General features: G+C 51.3%; 12 protein-coding genes across 15 annotated transcripts; 3 read left to right on the forward strand and 9 right to left on the reverse strand.

The window, feature by feature from the left end:
• The first annotated feature begins 186 nt into the window (after positions 1 to 186).
• Positions 187 to 1,918, forward strand: PV05_11852 (uncharacterized protein). The gene is made up of 2 exons (XM_013455375.1): positions 187 to 761; positions 829 to 1,918. Exons 1-2 carry the CDS (start codon positions 455 to 457, stop codon positions 1,434 to 1,436), a joined length of 915 nt encoding a protein of 304 aa, XP_013310829.1. The 5' UTR covers positions 187 to 454; the 3' UTR covers positions 1,437 to 1,918.
• PV05_11853 (uncharacterized protein) lies at positions 1,710 to 3,463 on the reverse strand. Its single transcript, XM_013455376.1, has one exon. It carries the CDS (start codon positions 3,294 to 3,296, stop codon positions 2,985 to 2,987), a length of 312 nt encoding a protein of 103 aa, XP_013310830.1. The 5' UTR covers positions 3,297 to 3,463; the 3' UTR covers positions 1,710 to 2,984.
• A 99-nt stretch (positions 3,464 to 3,562) lies between these two features.
• PV05_11854 (uncharacterized protein) lies at positions 3,563 to 6,060 on the reverse strand. The gene is made up of 3 exons (XM_013455377.1): positions 5,116 to 6,060; positions 4,740 to 5,056; positions 3,563 to 4,684 (listed from the first exon to the last, which is right to left on the reverse strand). The coding sequence occupies exons 1-3, from the start codon at positions 5,505 to 5,507 to the stop codon at positions 3,672 to 3,674; spliced, it is 1,722 nt and encodes a 573-aa protein (XP_013310831.1). The 5' UTR covers positions 5,508 to 6,060; the 3' UTR covers positions 3,563 to 3,671.
• A 658-nt stretch (positions 6,061 to 6,718) lies between these two features.
• On the forward strand, positions 6,719 to 7,552 carry PV05_11855 (uncharacterized protein; the record flags this gene model as incomplete). The annotated part of the gene is made up of 2 exons (XM_013455378.1): positions 6,719 to 7,117; positions 7,283 to 7,552. 2 exons carry the CDS (start codon positions 6,719 to 6,721, stop codon positions 7,550 to 7,552), a joined length of 669 nt encoding a protein of 222 aa, XP_013310832.1.
• Positions 7,553 to 7,948: 396 nt separating this feature from the next.
• On the reverse strand, positions 7,949 to 9,339 carry PV05_11856 (uncharacterized protein; the record flags this gene model as incomplete). Its single annotated transcript, XM_013455379.1, has 4 exons — positions 7,949 to 8,064; positions 8,124 to 8,456; positions 8,515 to 8,989; positions 9,040 to 9,339. 4 exons carry the CDS (start codon positions 9,337 to 9,339, stop codon positions 7,949 to 7,951), a joined length of 1,224 nt encoding a protein of 407 aa, XP_013310833.1.
• Positions 9,340 to 10,019: 680 nt separating this feature from the next.
• PV05_11857 (uncharacterized protein) lies at positions 10,020 to 12,031 on the reverse strand (the record flags this gene model as incomplete). Its single annotated transcript, XM_013455380.1, has 4 exons — positions 10,020 to 10,646; positions 10,700 to 11,215; positions 11,265 to 11,907; positions 11,967 to 12,031. 4 exons carry the CDS (start codon positions 12,029 to 12,031, stop codon positions 10,020 to 10,022), a joined length of 1,851 nt encoding a protein of 616 aa, XP_013310834.1.
• A 764-nt stretch (positions 12,032 to 12,795) lies between these two features.
• Positions 12,796 to 14,643, reverse strand: PV05_11858 (uncharacterized protein; the record flags this gene model as incomplete). The annotated part of the gene is made up of 1 exon (XM_013455381.1): positions 12,796 to 14,643. The coding sequence occupies one exon, from the start codon at positions 14,641 to 14,643 to the stop codon at positions 12,796 to 12,798; it is 1,848 nt and encodes a 615-aa protein (XP_013310835.1).
• Positions 14,644 to 15,707: 1,064 nt separating this feature from the next.
• On the reverse strand, positions 15,708 to 17,957 carry PV05_11859 (uncharacterized protein; the record flags this gene model as incomplete). The annotated part of the gene is made up of 1 exon (XM_013455382.1): positions 15,708 to 17,957. One exon carries the CDS (start codon positions 17,955 to 17,957, stop codon positions 15,708 to 15,710), a length of 2,250 nt encoding a protein of 749 aa, XP_013310836.1.
• A 205-nt stretch (positions 17,958 to 18,162) lies between these two features.
• Positions 18,163 to 19,280, reverse strand: PV05_11860 (uncharacterized protein; the record flags this gene model as incomplete). Its single annotated transcript, XM_013455383.1, has 1 exon — positions 18,163 to 19,280. The coding sequence occupies exon 1, from the start codon at positions 19,270 to 19,272 to the stop codon at positions 18,163 to 18,165; it is 1,110 nt and encodes a 369-aa protein (XP_013310837.1). The 5' UTR covers positions 19,273 to 19,280.
• Positions 19,262 to 21,896, reverse strand: PV05_11861 (uncharacterized protein). Its single transcript, XM_013455384.1, has 2 exons — positions 20,425 to 21,896; positions 19,262 to 20,373 (listed from the first exon to the last, which is right to left on the reverse strand). The coding sequence occupies exons 1-2, from the start codon at positions 21,561 to 21,563 to the stop codon at positions 19,815 to 19,817; spliced, it is 1,698 nt and encodes a 565-aa protein (XP_013310838.1). The 5' UTR covers positions 21,564 to 21,896; the 3' UTR covers positions 19,262 to 19,814.
• On the reverse strand, positions 21,881 to 23,679 carry PV05_11862. Of its 2 annotated transcripts, none has more exons than XM_013455385.1 (3): positions 23,420 to 23,679; positions 23,195 to 23,331; positions 21,881 to 23,142 (listed from the first exon to the last, which is right to left on the reverse strand). In XM_013455385.1, exons 2-3 carry the CDS (start codon positions 23,292 to 23,294, stop codon positions 22,799 to 22,801), a joined length of 444 nt encoding a protein of 147 aa, XP_013310839.1. In that variant the 5' UTR covers positions 23,295 to 23,331; positions 23,420 to 23,679; the 3' UTR covers positions 21,881 to 22,798. The 2 variants fall into 2 exon arrangements, with proteins under 2 accessions (XP_013310839.1, XP_013310840.1); XM_013455386.1 differs by having other exon boundaries at positions 23,195 to 23,372.
• Positions 23,680 to 23,838: 159 nt separating this feature from the next.
• PV05_11863 lies at positions 23,839 to 24,983 on the forward strand. Of its 3 annotated transcripts, XM_013455387.1 has the most exons (4): positions 23,839 to 23,930; positions 23,984 to 24,187; positions 24,240 to 24,340; positions 24,389 to 24,983. In XM_013455387.1, the coding sequence occupies exons 2-4, from the start codon at positions 24,182 to 24,184 to the stop codon at positions 24,654 to 24,656; spliced, it is 375 nt and encodes a 124-aa protein (XP_013310841.1). In that variant the 5' UTR covers positions 23,839 to 23,930; positions 23,984 to 24,181; the 3' UTR covers positions 24,657 to 24,983. The 3 variants fall into 3 exon arrangements, with proteins under 3 accessions (XP_013310841.1, XP_013310842.1, XP_013310843.1); XM_013455388.1 differs by having other exon boundaries at positions 23,839 to 24,187; XM_013455389.1 differs by having other exon boundaries at positions 23,839 to 24,187; positions 24,240 to 24,983.
• Positions 24,984 to 25,054: the final 71 nt, after the last annotated feature.

A 25,054-nucleotide genomic window follows, 5' to 3' on the forward strand; every position in this document is an offset into this window, starting at 1 on the left:
TTATTTGACTTGGTCTTCGCATCTTCATATTGAGGGCATCATCAACCAGAGTCAGCAATATCATCAATCGGAGTCACAGTCAACTCCCCGGATTGCTATTCTTGCCAGAGAAGTCCACGCCCAGGCACGCCAGGATTTTCGCTGTCACCTTCCTCAGGACGTTCTAGCCGTCCAAGCTTCTCCCAATGGCGGCTTCACGGACATCTGCGAAGTGGCAGGAGATCCCGAGCGGCGAGGCAGATGGAGAACCCCACGTTGACCTGTACGCCTTTTAACCACGATATCGAGATCATCTCGGAGATCGCTTGCCATATTCAATTCGAATTATTTGAAGCGCATATTCTCGTTGTTGCGCAACCTCATCTGACCCCTTACATCTTCTCTCCTTGACTTGCTGCATTCCCCTTCCCAGTGCACACATACAACTTCTCCTTCCACCTTCTCAGACTTCGATATGGCGCCCTCCGCTATCAGCGACCTCTTGCCTTCGGGCCCTATAACCTCGAAATCCATCAACCCCGTCAAAGAAGAACGTCATGTCCACGGCATGGAAGACAAGACGCCCATTGCCGCCATCTCCCACGGCGACGTGATGCTTCCGGGCGTGCCTACGTTTACCGACCTCGCCGCCCAGCGCCAATGGCAACTCGAACACATGGCCGCCGCTTTCCGCCACTGGGCTCGTGAAGGCTACGTCGAGGGTATTTCGGGCCACATCAGTGTCAGAGATCCAGAGCACGAAGATGTATTCTGGACAAATCGTACGTCCAACCCTCCGTTGCTTCTACTCGCCCAGGCTGGGGCCGCATACTGATGACCGCTGTTCAGCACTGGGCGTCCACTTTGGCCTCCTCAAAGCCAGCGACATGATCGCCGTCAACTTCGACGGCAAAGTTGTCGGAGGCAACCGTACGCGCCCGCCCAACGCTGCCGGATTCCTGATCCACAGTGAAGTACACAAAGCCCGCCCGGACGTCCACGCCGTCTGCCACGCACACACCGTCTACGGCAAGGCATGGAGCGTGTTCGGCAAGCCCATCGAAATGTTGACTCAGGATGCCTGCAAATTCTACAAGTCGCATAGCGTGTACAACTCGTACGGAGGCGTCGTGCTGGCGAGCGAAGAAGGCGCCATGATCGCCAAAGCTCTCGGTCCCACCAACAAGGCGTGCATCCTGCGCAACCACGGCCTGCTGACGGTCGGTAAGACTGTCGACGAAGCAGCGTTTTTATTCCTCTCGCTTGAGCATGCCTGCCAGGGACAGTTGCTTGTTGAGGCCGCCTCAGAGGGCGGTAAGATCCCAAAAGTGCTGATTTCGGATGAGGAGGCCGATTACACGAACCGCATGGAAAGCGATTCCGAGACATGCTACGCCGAGTTCCAGGCTTATTACGATTGGGAAGATTATCAGACCAAGGGCGATTTCAAGGACTGATCCGGCAAGAGTTTGGATCGGAAGAGGTTTGCCGGAGAATTGACATGTCAAAGACTCCCTTCTCCGGGGCTTGCAGCCTGCTAGAGTTCACAAGAGCGGCGGATGAAGGGAAAGAAGCAGGCCAGGGCTGAATGAATGAAAAGATGTTGACGAAGTGATGTCGATGAACACTTGTACCAACAAATGTGTGCGGATCCATTCCTTGGTTGTGTACCGGTTCTTCAATCTGGTATAGAATTTGCAATCAAAGCACATCAGGTACATGCCATCGACCAATTTATCCTGCGGGAGTCTTAGATGCTCATTGATACGCTGCCACCAGCGGCCGGCTGACTATTACCAAGCTTCGTTCAGCAGGTAAGGATGTCCAGGTATTATTGCCTTGAACATCTCATCTCATCTCGCGATGCAAGCATATCCTGCACCACACTACTCCGTAAAGCTCATAACTAGGTAGCTAGGTATCCAAGCACCTTCCTCAGTACTCACTGGGCTTGTCAGCCGTAGCCACTATACTGCCAACTCACCCGCCAGCGCCCTCCGATTGTCAACACCGGACCAAGGGTGTCGCACCTGATCACATGATTGCATCCATTCACTTCTTGCCTTTTGCCTTGTGCCCGCCCTTTTCAGTGCCGACAGCCCCAGACCCAGAAAAATTATAGGGGAGATATACCGAACTCGTCGAATTGTTCTCGACAATCGGAGTAGCACCGCAACAATCAATGTGGATGCTCGATGAAGGTGTCGATAGCTCAAGTTATCAAAACCCCCGCCAAGAAAAAAAACCAGGCCCTTCTCGAGGATCAAGAACCGTGAGAAGAGAAGGGCTGAGTTTTCAACTTCCCACCCGTTAACCGTACTCCAGATCGAACCACCAAGTAACTCTATGGACCCCTGAAAAGGAGAAAAGTTCAGATGTTCGAATACCTGGTAGGGTGGAAAAAGTTTTTTGGGCACCCTTTTTTTTGCGCCCTTTTTCGACGGGCGGAGTGATTGTTTGTGTGGGTGAGTGGGAGGTCGCCGTGTTTAGAGCAGCAAGGATTGAGTGAGGCGGAGTGAATTGAAGAGAAGTAAATGATGTAAGGAAGGCGGTGAGACCGTGAGACGGTGTGGCAGGTCGGTTTCTGCTGGTGATACCAAGGGGCGAGGGCGATGGCGAGGGCGATGCTGCGAAGGTAGGATGGGCTGCTGGAGTGACACGCACCGGCACAATAATGTCCTGGTTGGATGCGAGCTATAGGGTGTCAGAGATGTTCTCGTTGTCGCCGTGGGGATCAAGATGCGTGGAAGATGCCGTGCTCATTGCTCTTCATGAGGAGGCTAGTACCCTCGGAAAGTCCAGCTATTAATCCCGAGTTGCTCCTTGATCGACTTTTGGTCTTGGAACAGTGGACATCAGCGACCGTACTCCTCAGATCCTGTTGGAAAAGAATGCTCCTCAAATGCTGTTGGAAATGAAGGCTCCACCAATCATGTCATCACCGTCCGCGCAAGTCCCTCCAAAAGCTCACAAGCAAGGCCGCCACTGGCATGTGGGCAAGCTGCTCAATTTGGATCCGTGTTCCTTCCCTGTCCTTCATCCCGAGAATCCCACCCGTTCAACGTCCAAGTGATCGCGCAGCTGACGAGGACCCATCTCGAGATGTAAGTCCATAGATATGCCCTCCACATGATGACTCTCTCCCACATGGGTCGCTTCAGGAATCCGGCGGTCCAGAGTAGCGTCCCAATCAGTAGCGGTCCTGAGAATTGACACGCTATGATAAGGCTCTTCATCACTTTGGGATGAGCGCGACCGAAAGCGGTATCTGTGCTGTAGCCCTGACTTGGCGGCGGTGTGCCTCGAGGAGGAGGCATTGTGAGCTGGTGGAATGCGTCTGCTTCAGAGTCTTCTGGATCACGCAAAGGACTTGTCTCCAACCGAAATATTTGTCCAGTTGTGCAGTAGTCAGTCAGACTTCACGACCGGTATCCAGTTGAATGGAATTTTGTGGTCTGCGAATCCCTTACTTCCCGCGCATCGCTGGAAGGCGAAGTCGCGGCAATCACGCGAGCTCTCCATGGTGAATCAGGAGCTGAAGGCCAAGATTTGCGTCACCATGCTTATGTCAGCATACCAGCCAATTAGATTCCAGCCTATTCGTTGCATGCCCGGTCTATCACTCATCGAGTCCTCCCCAATCATTTCTATCCCTTGCCTCGCTATGAAGGCAAGTGCGAGGGATGCACAAGCTAGAATAGCCAAGCAATAAAGCGGTATGCCACTCCCCATCTCTCTCTATTTCGACTGGCCATTTCCGCGTTTCGGGCCTCCAGAAACTCTGCTTCCTCATCATTGATCTCCCGTCTCCCACCGAACAGGTCCGCATTCTCAGGCCGAACAGTCTTGCTCCGCATCAAGACCTTATATCCCAAGATCAGAATCAAGTAGATAGGTATTCCCACGTAACCAGTGATGAAAGTCTTGTAATCGAACTTGCCGTAGCTACCACCAGCTCGTGAGCTCGATACGAAGACGGTAAAGTTCTTTGTCAAAAGTACTAGGCTCAAAACTAGTAGTGAACCATATGAACCATATATGCCCAGTGGTGCCTTGTATACCAAAGCGGTATCGGGCACGTCCCTCGCACGTCTTGCACGCACGAAGTATATGTGACTGACGAGAATGGAAATCCAAGTCAACAAGCCAAAAGTTGTGATAATGCTGATGAGATATTTAAAAATTCTCTTTGAGTCGTCCGAGATATTCATGAACGCAAGTAAGCCGAAACTCGCGGACATGATAAGGGCGTACACTGGAATTCGATTCGAATTGGTATTCTTGAAGATTTGCGGCGCTGAACCTTCGATAGCCAAGCTGTACAAAGTGCGGGAGGAGACGTATAGGTCGGTGTTCGCCGCCGAGAAGAGGAAGATCAAGATACAGGCGTTGACAATACCTGGCAGGACATTGATAGATGCCAGTTGAATAGCGACCACAAAAGGCGAAGCCGAAGCGGAGGTTGACTGCTTGGTGGCGAAGGCTAGTTGCTCGGAATTGTACGGAACAACCATCCCTAAAAAGAGGACTGAACCAACGTAGAAGAACAGAATCCGGTAGAAGGTAAGCTTCATTGCTCTCGGAACGGTCCGACGAGGATTCTGCGCCTCGCCGACGGTAACCCCGACCATCTCGGTTCCAAGATATGCGAGAGTGGCAGTGATCAAGGTGGACCAGACAGCTAGAAACCGACCAGAGGCACCGGCTGGGTGGGTAAGAGGTTAGCAATCTTACTTGGTAAGATGATTAAAGTGGCATACTCAATATGACCTCGTTGAATGCACCTGGATCAGACCAATATCTGAAGCCTGTTCGATCATGATTGGGGCCCCCACCTAGGGCTAGCACGATACACAAAATCATCAAACCGACAATGACAATGACTTTGACGCAAGTCATCCAGAATTCCACTTCACCAAAGAAAGCCGAACCGAAAAAGTTGATGGCCACAACGACAACCAGAAATACTGCAATGAAAACGCCCGGGTTGACGCGGTCTCGATCGACCCAGTACTGAAGCACTAGTGATGCTGCAGTCAACTGATTCGGCATGGTGAGAGCATACTTTATCCAGTACCTGTAACAACCGCCTGCTTTCAGCAAGTCTATCACATTCGACTTTGGAGAGCTACTTACGTCCAACCCAGGGAGAAACCGAGCGCCGGGTCAACAAATCTCGCAGCGTACCCGGTGAAGCCGCTCCCGAGAGGTAGCCAAGTCGCCATTTCCCCAAGGGCTGTCATGACCACGAAGACCAGGAATCCGATAATAGTGTAGCTGATGAGCAAGGGAGCGGGTCCAGCTTCAGCGAGAGCCAGACCAGTACCGATGATCAATCCGTTGCCTATAGCGCCGCCGATTGCAATCATCGCGATATGACGGGCTTTGAGGCCCCTATGCAGGCGCTGCTCCTGTGGTAAAGGACTAGCAGTCTTTCCATCGTTTGTTGTCAACTCAAAACTTGAACCCTCTTGTTTCGTGATTTGCTGCGTCAGCTCAGGTGAAGGTGCTTGAGATATTTTGTCCATGGCAGCTCGATGACAACTGGTGATAGGAGATGCTTGGGCGTCTTGGTAACCGTCTGTCTGAAGCTAGAAAGAAAGCAAAAGTCCACACATAGACAAACACCCAGAGATTGGTAGAACACAGCCCTCCAGACGGCGATCATATATAGCAGAAAAGGCACTGGGTCCGCATGCGTAGTGCGAGATAAGATGTCCTTTGGAAAGAACTTCGAAAAGTCTCGGTGTTCGTGGCAGGAGTTCCGACGTGGAAGATGGCGACTTCTCCGCGGCAAAATGATGTCTCCCCGACAAACCGCGGTAGATTCCAGCTCGCCATCTGTTGAAGGATAAGTCAAATTTGCAGAAGAACAGACCGAAATTCAAGTTCTCGGTCCAGTACGTCTTCCGGGACATCCCGTGTTGCACATCGTCCAAAGAAATGATGTACCAATCTCCTGTAGTGATAGCGCCTGTGAAGGGAGACACGGAGACATGTTTTGGTAATGGTATATTGTTTACTCAAACGCCGGCCATCCTGGTTGTGGATTGAGATTATCATGCCCGCTAGACATCAAAGACATACCATGGAAAGACTTGGGGCGCGTAGAGAGTTACGGTCCGGCGTAAAGACATTGTGCCGATGCCAAGACCGGCGTCCAAGCAGACCCTTCCGGGGCTAGCCTGTTTGGGCTCGATAATGATCCAACCCCCAATTTCATTCAGTCCAAGGCCTTGTCCTTTCTCGTAGTTCGTACGGGCAAGGCATCGGTGGTCAGAAATACTCTGCGATCGCCATAGTCTGACGGCGGATTTTGGGCGCGGGAGAGTGTACGAGGTTGGAGTATGATACCAGCATCACCAGAAAGAACAACTGCCGTCAGGGCACCAATTTCTTGCTCCTAACCCACAACCTAACTACCAATGCCGTGTTCACTATAAGGCGAAGGACTGTCGGAATAGAGAAGGAGAACTTTCCCAGAGATTGGGCCTAGGTGGCCGGTGGCGACCGACTTTACTCCTGGGTTAGCATACCTGTTGATGTGGTAGCACCGCATCCTTAGCATGTGAACAGTTGGCTCAAGGCTATTGAACACAGCACACAGTTAAGCTCATGCCCGAGCATGGCCTCAAGTAGCTTCCTAGTAGACAAGAGGTATTTAAAGCACCTCGACGCCCGACATGTTCCCACTCTATCTTAAAATACCTCCATCCCAGTCGTTCGCTCAAACCGCACCATGTCTTCGTCCCAAGTGACAAATCTATCCAAATACACGGCATGTGACATTTCTGATGCTTTGCATCAGCTGCAAACCCCTGGCTCAGGTTTCATCCCAGATCTGGTCCCATACGGGAGCCTTGCTAGCAGACCGCTTGTGGGCCGGGCTTCAACTGTTCTTTTCACGGATTACGACCAAGATCCAGGCAGTCGAGGTCAAGAAAATGTCCAGATCAACAAAGAATGGGTGGACTCCGTTGAAGAAGATACCGTTGTCATCATGAGTCAGCCAGAGGGGCAACAAAATGCAATCTTGGGTGGCATTAAAGCCGTGAGGTTGGCACAGCGCAATATCCGAGGTGTTGTTGTTCACGGTCGTGTTCGAGATATCGAAGAACTGGGCAAATCGGGCTTAACAGTACGCTTGTTTCCGTCGGTTCCTCCATCTTTCAGTCTCAACTCGGGTTCAGGATCACCTGTCCTTTTTTTAGGCCGCTCGTTCCTTCGCCCTTCATCTCTGTCTGCCCCTTCCTTGCTGAGCGCCCACATGTTTCTGGCTGGCTAGACTTCTAACATGAAACAGATATGGGCAAAGGGGACTTCCACCGTGAATTCAAGCGGTCTGACCAGGGTTCACTCCTTGAATGTTCCTCTAGCAATCCGGGGACTTCCTATATCACCGGGCGACATTGTCTTCGGTGATCCTAATGGAGTTGTCGTCATCCCCCAAAGCAAGTTGGATAAAGTGCTTGAATTGCTTCCCGGTCTCGTGAGGCGGGATAACGAGGCAATGGAAGCTGTAAGAAATGGTATGTCTGTTACAGATGCCTTTAGGAAGTTCCGGAGAGGTTAGCCTAGTACTGAATGCTCAATGGCTTCGGGATTCAATCGTGTCCATACAGCCCGCCTTGCCCAAACCTGTAAATATCCCTGTACCTATTACATTTCTACATTGAATGGCCGGGGGTTTTGCTTTTCGATTAAGTAAGCTCACTTCTGTGATAATTGAACCACGAGATTTGGTACGAACATCTCGATTGGTAGACAGGTTCGATGGCCTCGACTTGCACATACCGTCACGTGTAGGTGATTATCGTTACCCGCGTTTCACATCCATGAATAGAGGCAGCTTCCGAGTTTAAAGAAGCTTCAGGAAGTTCAGTCAGGCCTTTCCAATGCATAAATGACATCGAGCATTAGGAGTACCAATCTAGGAGACACAGGCATCAAAGGCAGATTCGCTGATGGATTACTCTATCTGCCTGACCGCTTTGTCCACGCATTGAGCGACATACTCCAGGTTTCCATCATTGAGACCGGTAAGCGCTATCCTTGAGCTTCCTAACATATAAATATGATATTCATCTGAAGGTCCAGAGTCAGCAGAAGTCCAGAGGAACTAATCCAACAATACTACTCCTCACCTCGAATATGAGCCACCTGCGTTGGGCTCAACCCTAGATAGCTGAACATGCCCTCTTGCGCTATGATATGCGACCAGTCTCCTGGTGTCTGCAGCTCTAGCAGCCTCTGGTGAAGCTTTTGGCGCACCGCCAAGATCCGGCTAGACATGGTGATGATATCCTTTTCCCATTGGGATTTTATTTCTGAGGTCCCCAGAATGGTCGATACTAGCTTTGCGCCGTACAATGGCGGAGTGGAAACAGTCGCGCGCTGAACACGCTCGAGCACTGTAACAACGTTTTGCGTTAGAGACGAGTCTCTAGTGACAAATGCCACCAAACCAATTCTTTCTCCTGTCACGCATATGGTCAGTGGAGAAATCGACATAGGGGTCAAAGGATTTGGAGGTACCATAAAGACCCATGTTCTTGGAGAATGATACACAAATTCCTGCTTCCAGGCCCAAGTCTTCCACAAAATACCTGATTGCCCACGAGTCGGCATCGACGTCTCCAGACTTGAACCCTAAATATGCGCTGTCAAAGATGGGAAACAAGCTTTTAGCTTCGACCACGGCCGCTATCCTCTTCCACTGTTCTCGAGTTGGATCACAACCCGTTGGGTTGTGTGCGCATGCGTGTAAAATGACGATCGAACCAGGACGAGAGGAGTCCAGGGCTCCCAGGTAGCTGTCCAAGTCGAAACGTTGATTCTTGTAGTATGGCAGGTCTTTTACCACGAAACCCAATGACTCGAAGATGCGCTTGTGGTTAGCCCAAGTTGGCGATGTGAGTAAAAGGTCTCTGGGGCTTGGATCTATCTCTCTCAATGCAGCGCCAGCCAAAAAGAGTGCTCCTGTCCCGGACAGAGACTGGCAAGAAGCAATCTAGACCAGTCAGCATTGAATACTCGCTGTGGTAGATGGACTATTCATACTCTTCCGCCTTTTAATGCTTGCGTTCCGTGAAGGATCAGCTCCGCAGCTCGATCTCGAAATGATTGGAGACCGGCTATGGGAAGGTGTTCGTGGCCAGAACCCCTTACGGCCTCTTCTGCTAGCCCAACAGATGGCAGAACCCACGGCTGCCCCTTCTCATCGCGATAGGTGCCGCCGCCGAGAAGTATCTTGTTGGGAGAGCCATCTGCAAGATACTGTTTGGTGAGCCCAAATATCGGGTCGGGAGGGAAAAGGGGAGCTTTTTGCAGCAGCGATAATTCGGTTTGTATAGAACCCATGGTGCAAGTCCAGTAGTTGATTGAGCAAAGGGCAGAGAAACAACTTCGCGGCTTCGGACTTTGTACTTGTACTAGAGGCCAATATCGGACTTCAGCAGATCTGTAGCTTCCGAGGTACGCTCCTGTCAGTACGGCGCCGGGCTTGAAACCCCGATAGGAAAACCATGAGATCGCCACAGTAAATATTAGGGTATGCCTCCCAACAAATGCGGTAATCCTCGATCTTCACTCAAATTCACAGCCTGGGTGCCGGCCGAACAACCGAGCGACAGCTCATGCCGACGGCCACAGATCCACCACAGGCGTATTGGAGGTCATGACAACACGCAGTACCTGAGCGATCCGCATCAAACCCAGGTTGTGGTGATGGTGCTAGAGGTTAGCAATGATGCAGGCCATACAAGATTGCCTGTCATTGTGGATCCGGCCAAGTGATATGTTGCCGGTCGGGGCGATTTCTTGCAATCGCCGTCTTGTGTGAAGCGCCGACAGCTAGTACAGGAGGAGCGACCAATATACCTACGGCGTGTACCAGCGCATCAGTAACTTTTGTGGGACTTCGATGAACAACCTTCCAGCCACTCAACTCAATGTCGGATTACTATCCTCTCCGAGCTGATGCCTCTCGCATATCTACTTTACCATGCGTTCAGTACCTACAGAAATACCAATTGAACCTTCTAACCACCAAAATCATCTTGATCACCAACAAATGACTCACCTTCAAATCCCACCAACGGACCAAGGAAATCGAAATAGTCGCCCGCGTACTCCTCGCCAATCAACGAGAAACCCTCGATCGACGTGGTATCCATGGTGTCACCTATTGGAATCCTCTGAGCTGCCCCCAAAAATGCGCCTTCGTCCCTTCGATATCTTGTTTCATTTTCTTTGCTGGTCACATTCTGCCGATGCAAGTCAATGGAACTCTGCACCCTCTCCAAATGTGTCAAGAGTTGCGCCGCCGGGAGATTGCCATTTTCAGCCAGAGTCTGCAGTATCTGACTCGCAGTCTCAAAGCACAGCTTATCAGCACCTGCTGGAGAAAGAATTGAGGAGATGGCGAGTATGATGGCAGCCGAGAAAATATAGAGGGAGTCAAAGTACCCAACGTTCGGTAATGTGCCGCTGATCCAAGCTTGAGATTGCAGATCGTGAATGTGTCGGGCTGCGTCTATAGAAGCATTTGCAAGCTCAGACATAAGCGGTGTAATTGGTGTAGTATGCGAGGTACTCCGTCCTAATGAAGTCTGAAGCGTCCTTTTGAGGACGTGAAGGAGGACAGGACGAGTTACGAGGATGACCGTCTTGGACACTATGTTAGCGCAGGAATCTAGATCAAGTGTGATGAAGGTGTTACCTGATCGAAAGACAGATGTAGAGAACTCAGATTCCGGGGTAAGGATGCGCAGGTATCTGTATGTGGCAGCTTGAGTGAATCTGGGAGATGTGTCTTCCAGCTCTGTAATTTTCGTAGAATAGTGCTGACGCTGTGTAGAAAAGGTTGCGTTTGCTTCCGGGTGTAGACGTCGGTCATCACATCGCCCACAATTCCGGCAAGTTTGATGTTGGCGATGGCATATTCAGGATCCGCAAAGTCCTCCTTCTCCTTGTTTTCCAGGCCCGACATTGATGGCAGTTCCACAGAGACAGTACTATCTTGAATCGATGCTGGGTTGCCAAGTTCAGAACCCCATGTACGATCGCAGTCATAGATGGTCCACCAGATTCGGATCCGATGTTGACGAAGGACTGGGCTCATAGTGAAACACTGCGGAAGGCCGTGGTGTAACCCGATTGTCATGCTGAGTCGAAGAGCTGAGCCGACGAAGTGGTAGGCCGAGTGGCGTCTGTTTAGAATGTGAGAGTAAAATGCCTGCGATGTTAGTTAAGAATACCGTAGTGGTTTTGTGATGCTGACGTACAAGTAGCATCAGGTTCTCTATGCAAGCTAGGGTCGCTCGCTCCGGAACGTTCTGCGCTATCTTACTTGCTGTGATGAAGTATGCAAGGCCACGAACTTCGTGGCCATCTGCTGGTTTAGAAGTGATTGAATATGCTTCCCCAAGGGCGAACAAGCCAAAGAATTTCCCCACATCCACATCTGTGATACACGATAAGTCTTGGTAGATCTGATGGAGTCTGTCAAATGTAGCACTGGCTAATATGATATGATGTGTTCGACCAACATAAGCCAGTGCCACCTTTACAAGCAGCCGAGCCCTGGCTTCGCTCGGCCACGATGTAGAGCTCATTGGCCTAAGGACCAAACTTGTATCTGGCACATAATGCGTTCTCGGAACATGCACACCACGGGTACAAGAGTGATCAAGAACCTGGCGTAGACTGGTCGCAAACGCCGTAGATGAAGACTCTCCAATGTAGACTGGAACATCAGGGGTCGTATGAGGGACGAACCAGGCCTGATCCTCGATCAGAGGATTCGAAACATTGGTTTCGACAGGAGCGTCTGAGAGACGGGAAGAGATTTGTGGCCTTAGAGACGTCGAAGCTGAAGCTGCGTTTTGCTTTGCACTTTCACATTCTGCTAGAATGCGTTGCAAGTAGCTGCATTACTTAAGCATGATTGAGTGTAATAAAATTCGGAAGACCAACCTTTCACGAACCTTGACAGTCCGGTCTCTCTCATGAAACGAGCATGAATTGGCTGAACCAGCTGTGATACAACCATGGCAAGGCCGTTCGCCCGAGCATTTAGTTTTCCTTGCACGACACCGGCCGCAGCTAATTACCTGTTAGTGTTGTCGGACATTGTCGCATCTCCCTTGGAGCACTCGTACGCTGTAACTTTTTTCTTTGGCAAATGCTTCGCAACGCCATATAAAGTGTTCGGGCTATTGAGACCAGGCGCCGATGGGCCTAGTTGGCCGGCCATGACATGGATTGCGGACCGGAAAGGCGGGTCAAGCGTACGATCAGGAAAAGATGTGAAAGCATAAGCCTCCTCCAAGGTTCGCTTCAATAAGGGGCAAAGGACTGACGAATGTATACATGTGAGGACCAGGTGGGAAAAGGTCGAGGAGTCGCTCACGTCGTCCCGTGAGCCTTTTGACGATTAGGCTCGGCGCCCAAAGGGTTAGGTTGGGCTGGTGCGTCCGGGTTGGGGCGACGCCTCACCAGCCCCAGATAGTGAAACGCGTGGGCTGATCGGAATTACCAGAGCACATGCCAGAGGTCCTTTCACAGTCGTCAACACCTCGTTGTCCGACTTACGGAGGCAATTTATTAGGTACGGCTACCCCGGTCAGTCCAGGTCCATATGCTTTCTGATTCATTATCTCTGTATACCTATTGACGCATTGCGAAGTAGTCGAGTCTATGCCACCTCGTTATCCAATCCCAGTCCCTCGCAATGCAGCAGACTCTACCTGCTCGCCTAAGCACCAATTACTCGAAAACACTGTGGTACAAGCACGCCCACCATCCGACGGTGCATCACCATCCGAATCCCTCTTCGACCAAATCTAGATTCGCTCCTCTGTCCAGCATCAAGCGTGAGACCCGTCTCACTTCATCAGCCAGGCCGCCGCCTGCACAGACACTGACACCGAGACATCCGATCTTCTGCTCCACTTCATTCCACATCAACGACTGTACATCGGGTCTTCCGCGTGACATGCGGACCATTTCACTGGGGCTTCTGATTGACTGACTCAGGCCAGCTCGCGTGACGTATAGCAGGATTCTCAAAAGTTCTCTTCTTCCTTCCATGCCTAAGACCTCATGCACCCAAGGCCGGACCCAGTCTAGACATTCGGTGGTAGGAATGACCCAGACCAGCGTCATCCGCTTGGCGGCAACTGTGCCCTGGCTAAACCCTTCGACGAGTGCCTTGACATAAGGAAGTTGATGTGTAATGCCCACGCCACTTGCAAACAACATGACCGTCCCATAGCTCGATAGACTCTTTTCAGTACCATATGGCCCTTCGATGTACGCATTCAGCGTCAGAGGAGTATGAGCCTTCTCTACACGCTCCCAGAGCTTTCGAGTTAGGCCGCGATGCTTCTTGACAATGAGAGACATGGTCTGCTCTCCTTGGGTTTCGATTTCCACAACTCTGCTGGCCACAATGGGTGCTTTCTCTTTGAAAGTCTTGACTGAGTCGCTCCGTGAGAGAGGCTGGTCGACACCAGACCAAGCAACGGAAAATGGATGTGCTGTCCATAGACCAACCGATGGAATCGTCAGGTATAGAGACTGGCCGGGGCGGTATTTCCAGGGGCGTGGGCTGGAGATGTTGAGCTTGACCGCCCCACTAGGCAGAAGCTCAACCTTGACCTTGCAGACGGTTGTCCCAAAGCTTCTGAACAATAAGGTGGCAAATCTCCAAGTTCTGAAGGCTGCCCAGAAAATGATGAAGCCGAGTAATAGGCCTCTTTGCGGAAGTCCTTCGAGATGCTTCCAGAGGAAGATTGTCATTAGGATGACGAGGACAATGTGAAAGTGGTGGAAGAACTCATATGACAGGGCCCTAAAGACTTTGGGGCTCTGAAGGAGGATCACCGTGAAGGCGATCCCAGCGATCAATCCACTGTAGATGAAAGGAGCCTGCATCGATGCCTTCACACCCGCCCAACCCTTCTGCTGGACCTTGGCGACGAGATAGCATATCATGTGGGCGACGGCTTGTAGGATGGATAGACGTCCGAGCCAGCGGTGCATCATGTTAAATGTATCATAAGAAATATCCAACAGCCATATCAATGGATTCTTGATGGTAGACAGGACAATGATCGGAATGAGGTTGACCACTGACAGAGTCCCGGTTCGGTTGCGGAGGATAGGTAGAACTTCCAACTGGGGATCGGACCAGGGGATGTTCCATGTCGAGGCGAAGACATTGGTGATAATGATTAGCAAGATGAAGATGGCTTGAAAGCGCGTAGGTACTGTTCCGAAGGTGACGTGTTGGGAGAACTTGAGCTCGCGGGCTCGGCGGTAATGGAGGAGAGGTGCGTAGAGAATGTTGTTCTTGATGAGAGAGACGGTCGGTGAACATTTGGAAAAATATCGATGCGCGCCTTGGTTGCTCATGGATGCCAGGTGCCGCACGTGAGCATTGAGGCGTAGAAGAGTCGTGTAAACAAAGATCAAAGCAATCACCCCTAGCAAAGCCCAAAGATAGTTCCATGCGAGGGTCTTGTTGAGATGATCGAGGTATTCCTGTGTAGCTGAATTCTGATACTGAGGACTGCCATGAGTTGCATTACCAGAAGAAGGGGCCTGGGCAGATACGGCGCTCGACGCCATTGCAATTGTTAGAAAAGTAAGTAAAGCCATGTCGCTGGTCAAAGCGAGAGGGTAAGGGAGAGAACAGACGGTGGGCTCAGCCCGCGACGAGTGACAAAGACCAACAAAGCAGCTTTGAGAAATGACGCAGCCAGTGCCGGGCAGATTGGAAGTGAAAGGGAAAGGCAAACAACGGCAGATCCCAGTGTTGTGATATAGACCTGGTGAATACTTGCAATATCTCGCCAAGCGTCGAGTGAAGAGACGAGATGACGGATTCGCTGGAGACATATGTGGGAAATCCAGCAATCTGAAACAAACGCTTCAAGGTCATGCTTGATTCCCCTACTGTTAAGGTCCGGCACTATCTGCATAGGCCTGCCTAGGGAGAGGAATGTTCATTCTTGTATGGAGTAACACAATATCGGACAAGAGGCGAGAAGTGACTGTAGATTCAAATACCTTAAGCAGTAGTTGTGACACAGGACATCGGGAGTATAGGTCCCGACCAAGAGGAATGAGGATGCCCTAGAACGTAGTACTCCGTACGCAAGAAGCCTGTTGCACACGTAGAAAGGTGTCGACAACGTACCTTGGAAGGGCAAAGAATGTGGAGTCCGGAATAGGACGCGATCGCGCGAGAAAAGGAACAAAGAAGCGAAAGCAAAGGCGGAAGTTGGATCAAGGATTGAAATGACAGAATCTGCAACTCCAATTGGCTCCCAACCAGGTCGGACCAATTTGGGTCGGCCTTGGATGGCGAGGATGACAACTAGATGGCTCGGTAGAAGCCAGTTGTGATATGAATTCCTATCTCACTCCAGGCCACGTCCTGCTTCTGAAACGTTAGCCCCAGATGCGCAAAATTCGCCTGGGCCCACTAGTCAAATGGCGTGTCACCTGTTGACGTCTCCTCCGTATCCGAAGCGTCAAGACAGCTGACGTCCGCAGTCTTGGCTGCTGTCGTTATCGTTGCACAGACCAAGGTACTGGCGAAGAATGGATAAGTGTTGCTGAAACTCTGCCATGGACATTCGTGTCTGCAAGGGCCGTGAAACATTATCCAAGTTCCATTGGCAGCCCAATACAGAGCCGGCCTTCATTCACGAGCGCACCTATTCGAGCAAGCTTAACTCATCCTCGGATCCATCGTCTGCCCATAGTCTTTGGGCTCTGAGTTCGGGAGTTACCCTCGGACTCTCCAGCAAATCAATGCACTTGATCTTTTTGTACTGGAAGTCGCCATCCCAGTGCGTCTCGAAGTCAGTCGGCGCACTCTTTCGCCTTTTTCGGTTTGCATTGATCATAGCAACATTGCCGGACAAGGGTGCGAGAGCTGGTCGGACAGTGGGAAGCCCTTGATGCTTCTCTAGGCAATCGACTGCACGAATGCGGTCCCGCGATGTGGTAGGCTTCTTTTTCTTGCTTGATTGACTAGCCTGGGGAGTCACCGCGATCCATTCTGCAATTGTTGCATCCCACAAGTATGTCGGGTCCAACTTCAAGGAAGGTGTACGTGGCTCACGGCCAACAAGGTGCTGCAGCTTTGCTCGGAATCTTTCGCTGATGTCCTCTGCCCAACGCTCGTCGGTATAGCGCTCTGGATATGCAACGGTGTATTCTTGAGCAGCTCCTGCACCAATCTTGGCGAGAGCTAAATTGAGCTTTCCGTAGTCCTTGCAATCCATTACCAACATCTGTTCTAGGAATGCTTGAAAGCCAGTTCCAGACTCAGCGAGCATGCAAAGGATTGTGGCTATCACTCCACCAGAAACCGTCGATAAGCATTCATCAGAGATAACGGTGTCGAGGCTTGTTAGCAGACCTGCATCCACGCGACGACGATTAATCAACCGCTGGACAAGATTCCCGAAAAAGATGTGCGCGGCAAGGCAACGTTGGTAATACCACATCTGCGAATGTATATCCAGCTCCACAAGTGTCTGCACCTTCTTTGACATCCTCTCGATGATGGGAATGTAGGTCGCGGCCGTGGGTGCATGGCCACAAAAGGAGAAGATCAGATTCAGCGTTGCTTTGAGTCGATGCCAGAGCTCTTTAGACATTGCGCGGCAATATGGTTTCATCGTGTCAAGTAAGCCCCCACGTAGCAGCTCTAATCGGTCAATCCTGCCCCGTGGCGATAAAGCTCCCACAAATATCGTTTCGAGTAGCTCGGGAACTGGAAGATTGGATTGATCCGCACTCCTGTTGTACAGCAGTAAATGGGAATGTAGATGCCGGTAGCGTATGGAGCGGTCAATCACAGCTGCCGGGATTTCTGCTTCCTGCAGTTGTCGTAGCGTCCACAACATTTTCATGGATCCATCCAAGCACTGTTGGGCTGATGGTCCGGCAGAGCTACTGTCGCCTGGCATATGGCAGATAGTGTCGTTGACATCGTACTTGCGACAGTGGGCTTCAACCAGGGCGAGTGACATGGCTTGGTGGAAGTCACGCAGGAAAGGATTACGGCCACGGGAGACGATCTGTGTAGCTGTGCTGCAACGAAGTGCTCCTGACTTCGTTATCCGGGTTATCAAGTGAATACCACAGGTCCGTACTACCGTCCTCAGTGAAGGCCATCCTGACTTGGGGTCGCCAAAATAGTCCTCAAGCTCTTGGAGGTATGAACCGAGAATATCCTGTTGTCCCTCATAACCATCATTGCTGGATTCATTGTCCTTTTGCTGTTCAACAGTATGTCGAGACATCTTGTCTAGACACATGTCGAAGAGGGATCTTGCGCCCTGCTGAGGAGGCACCTCCCGGGTTTCCCGCATCAAAGGAAGTCCAGGATCCGATGTGACAACAAGGAATGTGATCATGGTCGACCGGCCCTGCTGCATTATAGCCTCATACTCTTGGGAAAGATGAGCGGTGCTAGGCGACCACTCTTGCGAGAAGTCTCCATTGTATCGGATCGCGGTCCTCCAGCCTTCTCCACCTCTTGTTGCGTGTTGAGACTGCCCAGGCTGCGGCGGAGTTTGCCCTTTTATGGATGCGGAGATGGATGGGATGGCATTATTGCGAGGAGTCATAACGGGCCGTCGAGGGGGTGGACGCTTTAACAGCGGTGTTTTCGGAGCAGTGGTCCTGCGGGATGAATAGTTTTTCTTTGCCCTTTTGTTTCTCAAGTTCGCATCGGATGCCAACCAATCTGATGCCCCGACGGGGGCCGACTCCTTCTCTTGCTCCTCGATGTTGTCTTGCGCTGCGTCCTCCTCTTGAGCAGCCAGAAACGCCTTGTGCCATCTTTCCAGTCTGTTGACGAACGAGGTAAGTTGTCGAAGGGTCCGTTTGCATCTCGAAGCTGTCCAGGGTGCTGGAGCAGGACGCGGAGGAAGATACTCCTTACGAGGCATGCCGGTTCATGGAGATCAAGACCTCTGATCATGTATAGAACATCAAAACGACAATCCAAATGCCTCAGTTCAGTCTTGTATCTCGTTGTGGACGTCATAGATTAATTTTCTTTTGTGTTTACAGTGGGTTTCCTGTTTGAGACGCGCCTCCACTCGCTCGCTATCTTATCTTGATGCCACAGTCTCTTCACCTCGCATTCTTGAATTACATTTCTCCTCCGACAACGTACACCAACTTCTTCCCCTCTGCCTGGCCATGACATAGCCTGTTGAGGCCTTCAGCAACACCGCGAAGTCCACCAGGCACGATTTCATACGGATGCCCGCTGTATTTGCCCTGTTCGAGCATTTCTACCAGCCAGATGAAAAATTCCTCGGCGAAATTGACATCGCCTTGTGCATCTTCGGCTGCTGGCTGCTTCGGCATGCCAGGCTTGTACGCTCCTTCATGCCCTGTGCCCACATATGTATACACGATACGGACCCCGGTTCGTATTCCGGCTTCGTCGTACTTGTTTGCCCCCGAGAAGACGCTGAGTACGCCGCCGTCCAGCATCTGGCTCACCTCCACCCAGGTTCCCGACGCACTGAAAGCATCAATTGCGTTCAGCAACTTCAGATTCTTTCCCTTCGCAATGTGACCGATATCTTCTCGTGCCTTGTCCATGCCTGACCGATAATCCAGGAACACGTCGTGCTCAGTAAGCAATGTCCTCAAATACTGGCTACTTCTGCCGCCGATGGCAATGATCGGACCGATTCCAGCGACTTTGGCAAGTTTAATCGCGTACGTCCCCAAGGCGGTCGTTGCTCCGTACACAAGGAGAGGCTGTCCATTCTTCTCCACCGCCTCCGGAGTCCATGGTGCTGCAAACCCCTGCCGCCGGAATAGTGTAATCCCTGCCGTTAAGCTGACGAGGGGGATAGTGCTGGCCTCTTCGAAGCGCATAGCGCTGGGAATCTTGAACACTGTATGCGCCGGTGCGACTGCGTATTCGGCGTATGCTCCGTACGGTTGCCCCATGGGATGAAACGCAGCAACCTTGTCGCCAATCTGCAATTGTGCCACATCTGACCCAAGTCCAGCAACAGTGCCAGCCAGGTCATCACCTGAATTGAGCGAGATGCCGCGTGCGACAAGGTGGAGCCAGTCTTTTTGGTTCGATGCCGCGGCGTAGACTTTGATCAGTACTTCATTCGGTGCAAGGGAACTTGGCAATGCAATGGTCGATATGGTTGTCTTTATCAATGGCTGTGTTGGGTGGACAGTGACAGACTGCATCTCCGCTGGAAGCGCCATTGTGCAATGCATCATCTTCGATGACATACTATTTGGCAGAACGACTAAGGGGAGCCGTCTGGATTGATGAGGAGTTGAAGTACCACTGTTCGCGCTGCAAATTTATTCTCAACGCATTCTCTTACATGTGCCGTAACGCTTCCTGGCTGCATAATATCCGCTATGTCAAGGCATGTATCAGACACGGAATTTGGTATTATGCTATCAGCAAATGACAACTTGCCTTTTTCCTCACGGTGACTGACCGAGCAGAGAGCACAATTCTTGCTGCTGAGAAATCTAAGAGTATTATCATCGTACAACCCTGGAAGCTTACTAAGATTCGAAGCGAGCGCCACTTAATAGGCCAAGGCTGTATCCAACAGGGGTGCGGCAGCACTGGCAGATATGGAGTCTGCTTTCCACCTCGATACACCTGGACCCCTCTCAACTTCATGTGAATCTGCCAGCCAAAAGATAATCCGGGCTGGAGGGAGTGCTTCAGTGCTCAACAGATAGTACTGATGTTGACGAGGGGATCCCGCCTGCTATCTCAAGTGCGAGGCTGACAACTGCCATTAAACCTGGTTCTCTTTCAACGCCATTTTCTCCTTTGCTTGCAGTGTCGCCCTCCATGAAAAAATCAAACACACAGCTAACAAAATTCCGATTCCGTCCAGACCTATACTGAGATACCATGCGCCCCGATACCCGTGCAACTCATCAACCCCGCCATTGTTAACATGTGTCTCTACTGTCCCGGCCATCCCAAGACCAATACTAATACTGTAATTGATGACCGTGTTAATCAAGCTCGCCGCCAACCCCTGGTGCTCAGGCGGCATATGATTTGACAGCACAATCACACCGCTCGGGAAACTCATATCCATGCCCCATGGCGTAACAACCAGGGACACGAAAGTCTGCGCCCAAAATGTCTGACGTACGGGCAATGTGGCGAGAAGGATGTTCCCGACACAAAACGAAGTCATAGAGATCAGCATGATCCATCCCGGCTGGATCTTGCTGATCACAAAGCCCGTCGTGATCGCTGCGATTGCGCCCGATATTCCGGTTGGAACAATCATGGCCGCGGTGAGCAGGATGCTCTGCCCACGAAGGAGTTCGAGAAATTGCCTGTCACTACTGTCAGTAGGGTCATAACAAAGCGTTGAGGAGGAAACATGCCATAAATAGAATACCCAGATTCCGAATGAGGCCCATCCCATGGCTTCGCAGCCGAAGACCAGTATAGTATCTCGTGAGAAAGCGGACATCGGTACCAGTGGGAATGGCGCACGGCGCTTCTCGTACCAGAAAAAGACCGCCAACAGACAAGCGCCGATGATGAGAAGGACATAAACGTAAACCTTTTCCCATCCAGCAGCCGGACCCTGATTCCAAGCGAAGTTGAACAGCACGAGTCCTACCACGCCAACGATTGTGCCGGTAGCATCAAGTTCTTTGAACGTGCTTGCACCTCCTGCAACGGGCATGTTTGGCACGACGAAGATGACCATGATTCCAACTAGGCCGCAGACCATACCAAGAACCCAGTACGCCCATGGCCACCACACGAACTGCGTGAATATTCCAGAGAACACTGCCCCAACGAGAAATCCAGCGGGCGCTGTTGCCCCAAACAGGCTGAGCACCATATCCTTTCTCGGTCCAGGCGGGTATGTGCGACTCAGCACTGCAATACCATTGGGAAGCATGATCGCAGGCCCAATTCCTTGCATCGCGCGACAAAATGCGAAGAAGATCAAGGAATGCGAGAAGGCGCTGAATCCGGCGACGAGAGACCACAGCGCGAACCAGAAGTATCCGATGACAAATAGCTTCTTGTGGCCGTACAAGTCGCCCCATCTCCCGGCAGGGAGAATGAAAGTCCCGACAGTCAAAGAGTAGCCAGCTGGCAGCCATGATAATTGCCCCGGATTTGTAGCGTTGAATGTGCGGCCGATCACATGAAGAGGCGCGATTGATTGAGCGAGTGCGGCTTGGGTTAGGAGCTGTGCCGAAGTGATGACTGTTACGAACAGGATTTCGTGTAATCGAGAAAACGAAGGCGGTTTTGTGGCTGTAGGGACTCGAGAGACGGTGTTTGTGAAGCTGGCTCGGTGACCAAAGTCTGGGCGTACGGTCTCATGGCGAGCAAGACCAGGATCTGCTCGGTTGGTTGTTGAATGAGCTGCTGTGGCGTCGTTGTCGAGGGTCGGCTCCTCGCGCAGAGGGTGATGGGCATCTACATCGTATGCTTCATTCCTTTGCTTCTCGAGGACGGCACTGTTGTCAACCGAATCGGTGCTTTCGTTTGCACGCATGGTCCGAGAATCTCGTACTCCAGATAGTTCGTTGGCCTTCGCAACGGCGTGGTTGTGTCTGAACTTGTACTATAGATATGAGAGGACTTGGAATGGATTTTAAGCGCGCCTCTTGACAATCGATGATACGAAAAATATAGAAAATGACGTCGCTCCTGAACTTCGACAGGGGTCGGATATGGATAGCCGAAGCTAAGGAGTTTCACGCATTTGCTGTGGTACAAGGTAGAAAATGCCTTGACGATGGGAGATTGTCTTTGCAGCACCTGGATCAAAGAGCGCTAGCGAATGCATTGACACAAGGAGCAATATTGGCTTGAAAATGCCTCCTTGCTCCGAGTGATAACCGTCTCGCCGTGCCCACAAGGCTGATGGCTCGCACGCCAATTGACGTAGGCCTAGTGGCCCACTCCATGAGGCATGTTAGATAAGCCGCTGTTCATGTAGAAGTGAAAACTCTTCGACATCTCGGCGAAGTCGGACGATGGTCTGACAACCCGGCATCCAATCTCAAAACAGATTTTGGATCTCGACGTTCCCAGCCTGATCTGGTACTCCCATGAAGGTTGCCGCGATCGTTGATAACCGACAGAAAAGGTGATATCTCTCAGGTGGGTGTCAGGCACAGAAGCGCTTATTCAAGCAAGCCCAACGCAAGGTCCACCTGCTCCACCAAACTATTTTTGACTGGCAGTTGTTGCGGCAGATGTTCCGCACTGTGAGATATCAATAACACAATCCCAAGGACATGGTCATAGAGAGACACGTAAGCGATAAGATGCCGCATGAATTGCCTTTTTCTGGCATTGACCAACTCTTCTCCGTCAAAGTGGGAAAAAAGCTCGAGAAGTTGCCTACCGATGCACATGCATTCAGGTTGTCATCACATTCATATTCAACAATTGATAGTACCATCTGCATGGCTCCAAATCTTGATACTGATCCCGTCGAGACCTTTGCTGGAGAGCTCAAACGATGGCTTTCCGGGGCACAGCACAGTCTGGATATATTCGTACATCATGGACGATAGACTGTCAGCCGCACCCTCCCAACATTTGACCGACTTTCGGGGCTGGTGATCGCCTGGATGCTGATGCCAAGGGCAGACTGATAAAGAGTCTTATGCCAGCTGTGGCCAACCATAGAAGTCGGTCGGCGGGATTTTGTCGTCGAGGGAGGCTTGCAAGACCAGCTCGCTAGTGACCTGCGACCTCTGAAAAGCACTCGATTCCAGCTCAATCTGAGTCTGAAGCGGATCCAGCTCCTTCGTCTTCGTCCTCGTCCTCGTGGACATCCGCGTTCTTCAGACCTTCATTGAGCACATATTCCTCCTTTATCAGTATTCCGCGAAGCTCTTCTGTCCTCGGTGTGCAGAGCTCGGCAGGCTTTCGGCCGTGGCCATCTTTTACTCTGGGATCCCCCCCAGCTTCGATCAGCATCTTTGCCATCGCCTCTCCCAGTTCCACTTCTCGTTCGTTTGCATATTTGACTGCACAGTGGATGGGCGTCTCTTTGTCTCTTCTGGTCAGAGGGTCACATTCGAGGAATTCGATATTCAGGAGTTCATCCATCACGTCGTCTGCACAGATGTCAGCTTCATGAGCATCTAGGCTGCCGATTCCGCGGCTTACATGCTCCGTAACTTGCGCAGACGTGTAGTAAATGGTTGCCCATAGTATCTGTGACGGTATTGAAGAACTCTGCTATTTGATCCTTGCTCTTGTTTTTCATGTCGTTCAGTACTTCGTGGAATAGTTCGACATTGTCTCTGCGGCACGCTTCCAGCACCTGCTCCTTTGGAGAGGCACCCTGCGTTGCAAGTTAGCCTAGATAGGATTGTGGAGCGTGCCTCTCACCTCAACGTCAGCCATGATGGCCGTGGCCCGGTTGTGGCCCGGACTGTGTGAAGAGAAGTACTGGAGTGCTGTCTCGTCCAGAGAAAAGTACAGGCGCCGCTGGAAGGCAGGCGGTGACGGGCAGTTTCAGTGAGACTTGCGGCTTTGACTCCTCGAAAGACCTGTGAGCAGGAGTGGTATGCTTTCGAACCTTGGACCGCTTCTTTAGATCGCAGATCTCGCCTTGTAGTCTGAAACCCCGGTAAAGTGTCTCACGTACGATTGACGCTGTCCTTTAGTGATCACGCTGGCCCCTGCCAAGTATAGTCGCGAACTTCGGTTACAGTTGCCCCGGTTTCGTCAGAGCCGAGGTTCTCCCGCCGCAGATCGAACCTCTCTATAAAATGTTTGCGCGCGCAGCCTCCGCTGGGCATACAAACAAAAGCGACAAAGGGGCGACGACATACTACACGGGCGCATACCACGCAGTTGCTGGCACTTGGCGCTTAGCCTGGCGCAATGCCTCCCACTTGTGAGTATACGAGTCCCACGGGCCTAGCGACGTTGCCAACTGAACGAAAATAGTCTGTCCTTACTGTTGCAACTGTCTGACCATTGCAAGAGCTCCTGGTACCAGAGAGCACCCGCAAGGTCTGAACGCCTTTACATGCCGGACATGCCCCTACCAATTTGTTCTCGATCAGCCCTACTACGAGCGAACGCACATGAAGCAGAAGCAGAAGGATGACATTCTAGGCGAGGAGCAGTCTGATTTGCCAGTCAATGAAGGCAAGTCTACCATGACCCGGAAGATTGGCTTTCGAATGCTAATATCTGCAAGTGCCTGGTGGATGTCCCAACGAGACATGCGATTCCAAGAAAGCCTACTTCTACCAATTGCAGACGAGAAGCGCAGACGAGCCTCCAACCTCTTTCTTCAAGGTATGCCGCCCTTGTTACGGAATCTGCCCAGCAGCTGATATTGTACAGTGTGTCGAATGCGGAAAGCAGTGGAGAGAATACTGAGAATCTCGACATCTGCTCTTTTTACCTGGATACACCCGTCATCTTTACAGCAGCTCAGGTGAACCTTCTCCGATTGTTGGGAGAAACATGCATGAAAGCGCAGGACTGTACTGTTCTAGGCGCTATCGAGCAACACCTCCGCCGTTCACGATCGGACTTCCTCGCAAATGGTCGCTGCTGGAATCGTTTGGGGGCATCAGGAAAACTGGAAGAAAGTCGAGTCATAGATTGAGACACATGCATTAGGCCCCAAAAGGCTATCAGGCACTCAGGACAAGACACTACATTTGGTTGGGGCGGAAAGAGGGATTGAGTCAAACCCTCTGATGAGTGGTTCGAGATGGCATGATCGCAGGGATGTTGGGCTGCATCATCTGATGACACTTTAGTCTGAGATGGAAAGCACACCTCTTGGGTGCCTCTCATTGAACATGAAATTGAATCAGCGGAAGACACTTTGATAGAAGCTCTAGACTGTACGGCATTGCCGCGCAGACTTTTTGCAAGGTGGATATTGTAGGTGTAATCGCCACAATTATAACAGCCTTGAACGAGAAAATCAGGCGCGCTCCAGTATTTACAGTCGCCCAATTGGTGGGAATGGCTATGAGGCAAAGGACGATATGCATG

This window comes from Exophiala xenobiotica, assembly GCF_000835505.1.
Source record: "Exophiala xenobiotica strain CBS 118157 unplaced genomic scaffold supercont1.7, whole genome shotgun sequence".
NCBI classification, from domain to species: domain Eukaryota; kingdom Fungi; phylum Ascomycota; class Eurotiomycetes; order Chaetothyriales; family Herpotrichiellaceae; genus Exophiala; species Exophiala xenobiotica.

What these genes read in the sequence shown, in the direction of transcription:
- PV05_11862 (XM_013455386.1), bottom strand. An exon ending in CTGCGCAAGTTACGGAGCAT is followed by an intron (nt 23,143 to 23,194) that starts GTAAGCCGCGGA and finishes ACATCTGTGCAG; the next exon opens with ACGACGTGATGGATGAACTC.
- PV05_11853 (XM_013455376.1), bottom strand. Translation starts at nt 3,296, where the DNA reads ATGCCTCCTCCTCGAGGCACACCGCCGCCAAGTCAGGGCTACAGCACA.
- PV05_11861 (XM_013455384.1), bottom strand. Translation starts at nt 21,563, where the DNA reads ATGCGTGCAAACGAAAGCACCGATTCGGTTGACAACAGTGCCGTCCTC. An exon ending in ATCTGGGTATTCTATTTATG is followed by an intron (nt 20,374 to 20,424) that starts GCATGTTTCCTC and finishes CAGTAGTGACAG; the next exon opens with GCAATTTCTCGAACTCCTTC.
- PV05_11854 (XM_013455377.1), bottom strand. Translation starts at nt 5,507, where the DNA reads ATGGACAAAATATCTCAAGCACCTTCACCTGAGCTGACGCAGCAAATC. An exon ending in GGTTTCTCCCTGGGTTGGAC is followed by an intron (nt 5,057 to 5,115) that starts GTAAGTAGCTCT and finishes CGGTTGTTACAG; the next exon opens with GTACTGGATAAAGTATGCTC. An exon ending in ATTCAACGAGGTCATATTGA is followed by an intron (nt 4,685 to 4,739) that starts GTATGCCACTTT and finishes TTACCCACCCAG; the next exon opens with CCGGTGCCTCTGGTCGGTTT.
- PV05_11852 (XM_013455375.1), top strand. Translation starts at nt 455, where the DNA reads ATGGCGCCCTCCGCTATCAGCGACCTCTTGCCTTCGGGCCCTATAACC. An exon ending in AGATGTATTCTGGACAAATC is followed by an intron (nt 762 to 828) that starts GTACGTCCAACC and finishes ACCGCTGTTCAG; the next exon opens with CACTGGGCGTCCACTTTGGC.